Below are 11,399 nucleotides of genomic sequence, written 5' to 3' on the forward strand. Positions count from 1 at the left end.
TTCTGTTCTACTCCAATAAACGCAACATTACGAACTCCAGTGTGGGGCAGTCCTTCAGCCAGTGCAGAACTTTTTCTGTACATCCGAGTCAGCTCTGTCATTTTTCCAGCATTGTAGTACAAGATTTGTTAAACTGGTTTAGCAGAATATGAGCAGTATACTCTTAAATTAGCTGTTTATTTGTATGCACAAGTTCAGGTTCTCAGTTTGGTTGCATGACAAATTGCCATACCTCAATAGATACAAGAAACAATTTTATTACAGTTTAATAAAATCCAAACAGTAATAATCACAACAATATAATGACATACATTTCTTTTGGTACGTATACAGCCCATGTCTTGGCAGTGTATAAATTCAACTATACACCGCAAGTACTGTGTCCTGACCACTATTATTCACATGTGTAAAACCATCACAGCAATTCAACAAATATCACAGTAATTAGTGACATACACTTTGTAACTGCTTTACATGAGCATAATGTATACAAATGGTCCCTGTGTACCTACACATGACTAGTGCCACCCGAGTACTATTACTCACAGGTGTAAAACCAACAAAGCAGTTCTTTAAAAAATATCACAGCGCTTAGTGACGTACATGCTGTAACTCCCTTGTAGAAACTTAATACAAACACGTGAGGACACAGAAAGCTAGCGGTGGGCATACATGGGAATACCACCGCCTCAATACTAATTCACAAGTGTAAAACCAACCAAGCAGTTCTTTAAAGAATATCACAATGCTTAGTGACATACATTTTCTAACTAGCTTATATAAGCTTTATACAAACATGAGAACATACATAAAGCTAACGGTGCACCCGCATAGAAGTGCAGCCATCTGAACACGATTATTTGCAAGTGTAAGCTCAACAGAACAGTTCGTTATAGTGACGCACATTTTGTAACTGCCTTATACAAGCTTAGTGCAAGCACAAGAATGCAGAAAAATATAAATTAAAAACTTGCTCTATGCATACACAAACAGATCAACACAAATGGTAAACACCGCTTTGAAGACAAATGTGACAGTGGCAAAGCGCAGTGCTGTGCCGGTTGAAATTGCCACCCACAAAAGTATTGAGCAATGCTTAAACCACAGGCAATAAAGTGCTGAAAGACTGCGTCTCTAACGTAACTATTTTAATTCAAATTTCTTGAATATAGGGCTCGCTTGCAGATAAGGCATCTGATCCAACTGACCTGATTTTACACCTGCTACATGCATACAATGCACTCAGATATAACTGGTAATAATAATTATAAAAGGCACTTAAAAACTTGATAGTATGATGAAGATGCATGACTAGAAAAGTTCTGTCCCCCTCGTACTTGTTAAAAAGGTGTAAGTACGACACATGTTCTTTTTTCCTCAATTTTTGCATTAATGGACAGCCGGGAACCTCGAACCGACACACAAAAAAAGATACTGCTATGTTAATAGTGTTATGAATAATTTTTTGTGAAAGCTTTTTTACAGACAAGTTGCAGTCTCGTTTCTGGAGGTTGAGCTGTATCTTGCAAAATAACTTGAAAAGTGGTCACATGGGAGCATGACACTATGTCATAATGTTCATTTCAGTTGACTCTCTTGCCCTACAAGTCACTGCTCACTGTGGCCAGTGATGCAACAGCAGTGTCTGTGTGATTTTCATCACACTCCTGTCCTATGCCATCCTTACCAGAGTTGGCGGCACATAGATACCCAAATTTCGATAGTGTTGCTTTTTCAGGTGGTTGCTTTTGATTTGCTCAATATCAGTTGGCACTTCAGCTGCATCAAACTTCTTTTTTACCTCTTCAACAACAACATCAACAACAATCTTATGACACCTGTGTTGTCCTTCTAGTTGCCTACAAAGACCAGTCAATCTAGCAACAACACTGACAGTCTCTACTATCTTGTAATGGGGAAGAGGTGTGTCCCACCATGTGTTCCACATTGTTGTCACTATGTGGGCTGGCTGGGGAGGCAACAACTGTAATATGTTTGCATTTGCATATATTAAAGTGATGCTTGTACTGTGTTATAACACCTAACTTAGTCTTGCACTTGCTGCACAATAACACTGGCTCACAGTCATGGTGAAAAGCTTTTGTATGTTGAGCAAATGAGTTGTATCCACTACAAGAAAAGTCAGTGATAGCACACATGTTGCTCTACCAGGCCTGGTGTGGTTCCTTCTGACACTGCTGCTGATGCTGACGCGCTGCTGCTTGCCTCGTACGCTGTTGCAGCTGCAGTAGACATGGCAGTCTCTGTATCTATTGCTGCCGTGTCATCTGTCCTGGTAACTTCCAAGTGGTATCAGGCTCACTTCTGCAACAGAGATGTTGTTTGCCCCTTGAGGGCTCTCATGATCAGGGCCAATAATTTCGTAGGCATTGTCTCCTGCATCGAAGAACCAATAAGAACAGCATGAATTAATAAACATAGCTCTAAAAAGTACGGACATCAAGACTTAACCACAAGCTTTGCACATAAGTGACCGGGCTTAATGAATAATACTTGCAGGAGGAGTTACACAATTGTTTGTGTATATTACAGTAAAGCCTCATCAGAAGATATTCAAGAGGCACGGGAAACATGTCTCTCGAAACCAAAAATTTTGAGACACTGAGGAGCCAGACTAGATCACTTTATTATGCATCATCACTAAAGTATGTTTTGATATATCTGAAGGAATAAATGCTCAAGGTGGCTTAAGGGGCCCCTAAACCACTTCTCGACATTTTTTGAACATTTCAAGTAAACACGCGTATCGAAATCAGAATGCCGTCACGATCGACGAAGCCAAATGCCAGAGTGCGTAGCACTGCTGGAGCACCACAATATGAAGAAAATGACCCCGTGCGCCTCTCTGGACCTATCCTGCACCCCCCAGTTTGTCCTGACGTCACCAGGCTGTCTCTGATGATGTCACCAGTTTCCGGTGCTGTCGATTGGTCGAACGAAAGTGTATGACTGCCGGCAAGGCCTGCAAGCAAATACACACACTCCTTCTTCCTCGTCGCGTTGCGCGCGATGCCATTGTGGGCAGCCAATGGGGGCAAAGAACAGAAACTCCAACAGAAGGGTCTCCCTATGAGGCTCTTCAACACGAGTCACCATACAGTTTCGTTGTATTAGCGCCACCCCTCGCAGGACGACGGGCCAGCGCGGCAGCAACAGAGCTCGTTGGTGTTGGCCTGTCCCGTAACATTTGGAGGTGTACTAGGCAAGGAAAAGACGATACTGTCCATATGGCGTGTACCAGATGAAAGAGTAAAATGAGTGGGGACTACTTTTCGATAATCAAACACACGTAGCTCCACTATTACTGCACCGTTTCGAAAAATTCTCGTGGCTACCTGTTCATTGCCTTATTGTGTAGAACTGCAACACTGCAACTAAATTTCAACCTCGGTGGTTTAGGGGCCCTTTAAAGAAGACATTCACAGCTTTTTAGTGACTGTAGATTGTGTTAGCTTCCTTCCCAACTTCTGGAATTTAAACACTTCACTTTGCAAGCCTTGTTGCTCGCAGTACCTTTGAGGTGCTCTTAGACGCTCGTCAGCTTCAACTGCCGACACTTTCTGCCTGCACTGTCCTCGTTGCCCTCCTTTTCTGGTTCATGCTAAAAGAGACATGCGTGATTGACTTGTGTAAGGATTGCGTGATCTTTACGCCCTTCGGAGCACACAAGGTGCACAAAGTGAATGTGTCTGGGTTGTGTCCCTTCGAAGTAGTGAATACTTAAAAAGTCATCCTTAGTAACAAAGGTGTCTCTTGTATACAGTATTGTTAACGTGGCAAACATCGGAAAACCAACCAAACCATTTTCAGATGTCTCTTACAACCAAGTGCATCTTGTAATGAGATTCTACTGTACTGAATATTTTTCAACTATGGATCATCTGCATGTACATATAGTCACAAAGACATGTTGTGTGGAATGGCGAATCGGGAAACAGTTCGTACTCTTACTTTTTGTCCCTACCATAAGCAGCTGATAACAATATGATAAAAAAGCAGGCAATGAGGCTAGAATGGAACATAATCCTTCAGCTCTAAACAGTTTTTTGGGCCCACATCATTCCCTCATATGACATAAGGAAACAACTTGATTGCAGTAATGGCTGCATGTGATCTGAGTTGATTGAAACAAACTATACGTAAGGTTGTCCTGTATGTAATTTTATCAGAGTGCTTTTTAGATGTCCTGCTGGTGATCCTGGCTGCGCGATGCTTCTCATGCTTTTTGGCACGATTCCTTTTTTTCCACTCCACTTTTTTTTTCAGATTTTCTCCCCTTTCCCTTCCCCCTTGTGTAAAATAGCACACTTGAAGTATCAAATCTGTTGAACTAACGTGTGTATCAAACCTCTTAACATGTGTGCTTCTCTGTGGTCTGTGTTGTATTTTTGCGCTGCACAATTCAATTCAAGATGAAAGATGGAACGTCCCTGCCTTTAGTTTAATTGTGTGTGTGTGTGTGTGTGCGTGTGTCTCTCTCTCATGTTTTGAAATATATGTACATTCAGGAGTGCCTGCATGCCCTTCTCTCCTGCTCCAGTGACGAAAAGGAGAGCCTGTTTATGTACCATAGTAAAAAATTCAAAGGTTTTCGCTGTGCCCATTACATCCCTTATCATATGGATCTGTCACAATACAGAGTAGCAGTGGTCCATAATACTGGCCCATCCCAACATAATTATAAATTAACACATACCGACATGCTGCGAAACAGCTGTTGCAAAGCCGCTGGTGAAGGCAATTTCCGCAGCACTGCAGTGGTACAGCCGAGTTCCACCTGTATAGTGACAAATCCATATGCGTGTTAGCAACTCAGTAGTTGCTGATGGTTTCATAAGCTTTACACTACACAATAAAGTAATCTAGACAACTTTGTTGGAACACATAATTAGGACACCACTTAAACACTAACACGATTAATTGCCCCCAATCTCTCACTCACTAAGGGATAATACTACTGAAACATCGGTGGAGAGCTCAGATTAACACAGCCCATAAAGGACAAGCGTTCTTTGAGGAAAACAGCTATAACAGCGGTTAGTTTTCTTGATCATTTTATGTGGTAGCTTTGATTTAAATGTCATGCAGTACTATAAAATGCGAAGTGCCGCATTTCTAGCAGCAGAAGGCATCGTCAGGCTCATGGTACAACAGATTTTTGCACTGTTTGTCAGTGAGCCGACACATACAAAGAAAACCGAATTCACACATACATATACAGTGTCAAGTGCACTTCTCCTTCTGAAAACGCAGCCACAAGTTCCAATGTTGCTGAAAGGAAAGGTTATATAAAGTGCGAGACTGCATGGAACTGCCACTTATGACTGTAAATGTATGGTCTGCTGATTGCAGAGGTAGTCACATGCTATTTCTAGTCTCCTTTAGAAGCATTACTAAAGGATGAATTAAAATCGATTCATAAGTCACGAATTTCACGCATCCACAGTTTGGTTAAATAACTTGTGAGAAAAAGACATGTTTACCTGGAATAGCAACCTTTTTTCCTGCTGCAAAACTTTCCTTCGAATTAATGAAATAACTTTGCAGCGTCATAATATATTGTGTTTCTCGCAACTACTTGCCGGCAGTGGCGAGTTACAGTGTTTATATCCGACTCATTGGGCGACAATACTGCCAAACACAAATGCTTCACGAACACGAGAACACGCCCCTCGCAGAGAATAGCAACCATATATGCCTCTGTGAGACATGATCGCACCTTTGTGGTCAAAATGTACATTAGAACGACATCACCATCTCATTTAAAAAAAAAGCCTCCGTACAAGGCAGCCACCAACTGCATAATGTGAAATTGCAACTGATGTCCACTTACTGGTGGCCTGTGTTTTAGTCACTTTTGGCAGTTGACTGGGTGCTGAGAAATGCATGTCCTGGGTTGTCCCTGCAAAACATACAGGGTTATGTCAAATGTTGAAAATATATATATGCCGGCATTTCATCAGTCGCAAAACAAACGAGTAAACTAATAAACAACTGTAATGTAAACAGAGTACACATCATAAGATAGGCTGTCAACTGTTAATGCATTACGAAAAAAACCTAATGCATAGGAAAGACTATATGTATACACACGAAGCTGACACCCAATTTAATTCGCTCTAGGTTCTTCCGTGCAGTATATTCAAATTATTATGTCTCGTGGTTAGAGCAAAATTAGTGTAAATTACGAACTAAATTATCTACCCTGGAAACTTTTCTTCAATATGCACCTGTGCGCGCTTCGAACGAGTAGCGTTGTAAAATTTACGTACATGGCATTTAACATAGTTGCGGAACACGGATTTCCTTTGCCCTGTGTCGTGTACAGTGAGCGACATATATCTGCCCCCCCCCCTTTTTTTGTACTAGCCATACTGCGTGCCACTGCACCTATACGCACGTCAATAAACCTCACAACACAGAAATAAAAAAAGCGCCAATCACCCATGCCTGCATGTTGTAGTGGGCCTAACCTAACCAAGCATGGGCTGTTGCTTTTTATAGTAAACACAGGCACCGTGCTCATTGCAAGTATGTATCATGTTGCTAAGCAAATATGCAATTTCATTGTACCACTATTTTTTTATCACATGGATATATCTGTTGAGAGGCAAGACAAAAAGCAGTCACTTCTCAGAACTAATCAGCTTTCTTAAAACACATTTTTAACTTTTCAATGACACTTGCTGCTATGTGTTTGTCTCCAGAGAGCATACTTGATTTGACTTTCCAATCAGAGACATTACATAAATATACCATGTTAAGATGACTGCCTGGAGCACGTGAGAATTTTCATCTTCGTGTAACATACTGTATCTTGATTTTGTTGACATTTGGTCAAATGGTACACCCAATATACCCACATACTAGTTTTCTTGTCCAAATAACATGCCAATGTATTTTGATTTTTTGGCATTGGCTCCTCTGCACTACGTGAAGTCGCGCTGCACTGGCTCTTTCACATCCTCGTGTCCTTGCAGCTGCCTTCTTGCGTTATATAAAGCGGGTGCCTGAAAAATATCGTATGCAAAAGTCAACACAAGGGCATGGTGCAAAACATCAAGACAGTCAAGGCCATGGCAATAAAAAAGTCTTAGCTCTTAGTCTTCCTAGTGAAATGCATGCAAAATATCCAAATGACTGCAACAGTCAACTGCTAAACTAACTTCAATTTTTAGATTTAAGCAAAAAAACAAATAAACCACAGTTCATCCTTGTTTTTCATGAATGTTAGAATACTCCTGCTAATGAATAGAATATTGGTCATTTTCAGACGTCATAGGTCTGTCATGAGTCTGGTGTATCGCAAACACCACTTGTAACACATCCTAAGCACGTGCCTAGTGTGCCCCCCCCCCCCCCCCCGCACCATCCCTGGTTGTGCCACTGCTGAAGCCATAATTTGAGGATTATAGCTGAAAACATGATGCTCAGTAGGGATGCAAATATTGTCCTTCAGCTCAATGGATATATGGATGTGCCTATAAAAAAGGGCAACAAGGCTTGTTATGGCAAGCTTACCCACATTTCAATACTAACAAGTTCACTGCGGCCTGCATCTAAGCTTACTAAAAGGCATGAACTTATTTTCATGCATGAGGTGCGCAGTGGAGTTCATTTTTGACAGACCCGACTACTGCTGCAGTTTGAAATCTAGCATTTTAGATTCTTGTAGGCATGTAAAAGTTGCAGTTAAACCGCAGTTATTAGTTTATTACACCAACCTATTGTTCTGTGTACGACAGACTGGTAACACGGAATTAAAGCAACATTTTATTTTGATATTTTATTTCTCTACTAAATATATTCAAGCGATAAACACATCTTGATCTGCCATGCTATAGCAAAATGCACACATTACGCTTGTAAGCCCCAGAGGAAGGCTGATTTAGCTGTTCATATGACATAACTCTGACACGCAAACTCATACTAGCAAATGCACAGGCATGTCCAAAACAATAAGCGTATGCAAAGCGCCCCTGCAATTGTAATTCCACACAGCAGCCGTTATATTCGATGCCGATGCGTAACTAGCTGCTCGACAATTCACCGAGTTCGTAGACATAAGCATCCTTTCAGTTTCGCACCGTGCACGAAAACCGCAACAGGAGACAAAACCAGACCTATAATCACACCATTTCAACATGAGCAAAAACAGTTCAGTCTTAGGGATAAACACTGTGAGAGCGATTTAGTGCGCGACGGCGACGAGCGACGGCTTCGAGCGACAAAACGGGCCGTCGCTTGAACAGATGGCTCGGTTCTGGAAATCTAGAAATCGTCGCTCGTCGCCCAGAAGTGCTATGAGCGACTAGCCAATAGCGCGAAGCCGGAACTGGATGTATGTACATACATACATCGCTCAAATACTACCGATTGTCGCGCGGAACGAGCAAATGATTCAATTTTTATACGTGCAAGGATAAGAACGTACTGCAAGACCTCCGGAAATATTTTATGCTACTTTTTATAGTAAAATACATCAACGTAAATTACTAAAGCACGCGTCATGCGTGACTGCAGCCCTCATGCCGGCAACACCGGGGAGGCGTCGCTCAAAATCGTCGCTCGCACGGAGTACGACTTGTAGGCGACGAGCGAACGCGACAGCCATCTCCGTCGCGTCGCTTGTAGCTGCCGCGCGCAAGATCGCTTATATGGGGTTTATACTTTTTTCAGCATAAAACATGGATTCCTCATGCGTTTTCAGTAAGTTCAAGATAACGCGCCCAACTGACCTCTTGCAGCATGCAGCTGAATGCCTGCGGCAAAGTTTCTAACTAGCACTGGTGCTGCACGTAACTTCAGTGGTCGCAGATTCCCCCTGCGCGAGACACCGTCAAGCGCGCGGTTTATTTATGAAAAAAAAAAGCATGCTGCCAGCAAAATGACGCCTTCTGTTATGTGATTCCGTGGTTCAACAGCGTTCCGTACACAGTAGACTGCCAAACTGAATAAATTCAAACACACAAAACGCACGCTAATCACGCTCCGCATAGGCTCGGAATCACGGGCTGGTGAACTAACCATTTTAAGCGTCCTCTCGCCTGGTGTCTTATTGAACATACCATAGTTCTGGCAGCGTTTGCGATTTTTAAAGCTCTTACGGACAACGGCAAAGTGATAAAATCACATGCAGTTATCGCGACGACTGGCTTTTTCGATTGACATCGAGAGACAGCGCGTACGCCTAGTCCTTTGTCAATCGCGTCGGCTAAGCGCAGCGACGACTTCCTGGCGATAGCATGACATATAGGGAGAATGTGCACCTAAGTTAGAATTCACTTACCGTGGAGGATTTGTTGTTATATCCAAGGCATGACGAACGACTGTCGTGTTTTCGTGGCGACGCGAGATGGCAGACACACGATCTCCCTCGGCTGGCCTTTGCTCGCTGAACGGATCACCTTTCTCCGTTGCTGTGTTGTTCCGCGATCTTGAGCGCGCGCGCGCGCGGTGGAGCCACTCCGAGTGAAAAAGTAGAGCGTTCGCTACGCGCGTTCCTTTGAACTGTGGCGGCCTGTTCTCTTAGAAGCAAAACGATGTGTTCTTTGCTCAGCGTGCATGAATGATACATTGCCATGTTCGGGGCCAGTCACCTACAGTTGAAGCAGAAGATTACGCTACGTTTTGTTTTCTATTGCCGCAAGAGTCTCTCTTTTCTATTGTCGCAAGAGTCTTTTCACTCCCTCTCTCTGAAGGGGAGAGTGAAAAGCACATTTCACTCTCTCCTTGGTGACAGAGTGAACAATGCATTTCACTCTCCTCGACATTTTGCGAGAGTAAAACGACGCTTTGAAGAGTGAACCGGCAGCTTCACTCCTGCGATACCCTTCCTAGTTTTTAGAGTGTATAAATAAGCTAACGAAAAAAAATTGTGCGCAGCACCTTGTACACAAGAAGAAAATATTTCAATTTTTCGTTCGTATTTGCTGGCAAGAAAGGTAGTGGCGTTCTATATACAACAAAAATGTTATGGAAATGTTCACCGCGCGTGTGGCGACCTAATATTCGCGTTTTTGAAGACGTTGTTCCTCGCTGACCTGTAATCGAAATAGGCGTCCCACATGTGACAAAAGCCCTCCGGCGAAGTCGCTACACAATTCGATGACGCGTTAATCACACCACTCAATTACGCAGTTCGACTTTGCCGCTGGGCGAGTCATCCATTTCACGCGTGATTGAGATGTCAAATCGAAAAACCGCGAGTACGTACTACTATGTGTGGCCTCGATCTGGTTGAGGTTTAAGTTGGAGCAATCGGTCGGAGGTCTTTATCGGCCGCATCATAGCGACGCAAGTGTTTATGAGTGACTGAGCACTTTGGCCGGGTAAAAATGGCTTAATTGACGAGGTAGTGCTTATCAGATATTGAGGCGTAATACGTCGCAGCGTTCCCAATCTACTGGGCCTTGAGTTTGTGCATGGACGTACGAATAGCTTCTCACAGTCGAGCGCATGGGCGCCTTGCAATTTGATGGCTCCGAGCGTACCGCCTGTGAACAAGTGCAGAAGCAAATGCGACGTTTAAAAAGCAATTAACGGAGACGACGTTCAGTAGCTTGGGGCATGTTAGTCTACGCCCATCTGAGCATGTGTTCAATGAGTAGAACATGCATCAGTTTCATATTATGAGCAAAGTGTACCGGTTCCTGTTAACACACTACGTATGCTGAAATTGGGGTTTTCAGCAAGTTGTTAAACAGTCAAAGTAACTGACATGTGGTATTTTTCCAACGTACTGGTTTCCGTTGCACCGAGCCGTCAGTGAGTGCATTTTTCTTTTTCCTTAGCACGGTTCGACATTCGTTTTAACAATTCATGGTCCCTTAGCGCTCACATTCTTATATTTCATTCCGTTAGGCATTGAATATTTGGGTGCGATAGCAAGCGAAGCAGAGTAGCAGGCGGTAGGCCCCGACTTCACCATCTTAATTAATTTTATGTACCTCACATCCAGGCTTTCCCATTCTTTATTCTTTTGCAAAAAAACGGCTTTGTTTGTGTCGATTATGTTATGAAATGTCTCATTTATTATCACTTTCGGGACATTGACTTAAGCGAAGAACTGATTCAGTAACACATATAAATTACCAGTCATGGTTCCGGCGCCTAAATATATCGTTCAAAGAAGGAGAACTTTAATACGTGACTTTGTTAGTAGACATGTGATACAGTGTACTCGCCAGACGGTAACACAGTGAGCAGCTATATTTTATTGGGTTGTGAACAGCACAAGTAGTCGAGAAACCGTGGGGCACTCAGGTGCATTCAACTCGTGGGCTTTAACCTTAAGGCCACTGACCGCTGCCAGGGACCTCAGGCTGGGATGCGATCAAAACGTGACTTCAGTTTTCACATCTGTTTCCTGCGATACT

The 11,399-nt window shown here is 42.9% G+C and overlaps 1 protein-coding gene across 1 annotated transcript; it reads right to left on the minus strand.

The window, feature by feature from the left end:
* Positions 1 to 241: 241 nt before the first annotated feature.
* LOC129382389 (uncharacterized) lies at positions 242 to 9,412 on the minus strand. Its single transcript, XM_072288537.1, has 5 exons — positions 9,311 to 9,412; positions 6,889 to 7,031; positions 5,855 to 5,923; positions 4,718 to 4,798; positions 242 to 2,397 (listed from the first exon to the last, which is right to left on the minus strand). Exons 2-5 carry the CDS (start codon positions 6,935 to 6,937, stop codon positions 2,285 to 2,287), a joined length of 312 nt encoding a protein of 103 aa, XP_072144638.1. The 5' UTR covers positions 6,938 to 7,031; positions 9,311 to 9,412; the 3' UTR covers positions 242 to 2,284.
* Between the last annotated feature and the right edge of the window lie 1,987 nt (positions 9,413 to 11,399).

The sequence above is a fragment of the Dermacentor andersoni genome, chromosome 6 (genome assembly GCF_023375885.2).
Source record: "Dermacentor andersoni chromosome 6, qqDerAnde1_hic_scaffold, whole genome shotgun sequence".
Taxonomy (NCBI): domain Eukaryota; kingdom Metazoa; phylum Arthropoda; class Arachnida; order Ixodida; family Ixodidae; genus Dermacentor; species Dermacentor andersoni.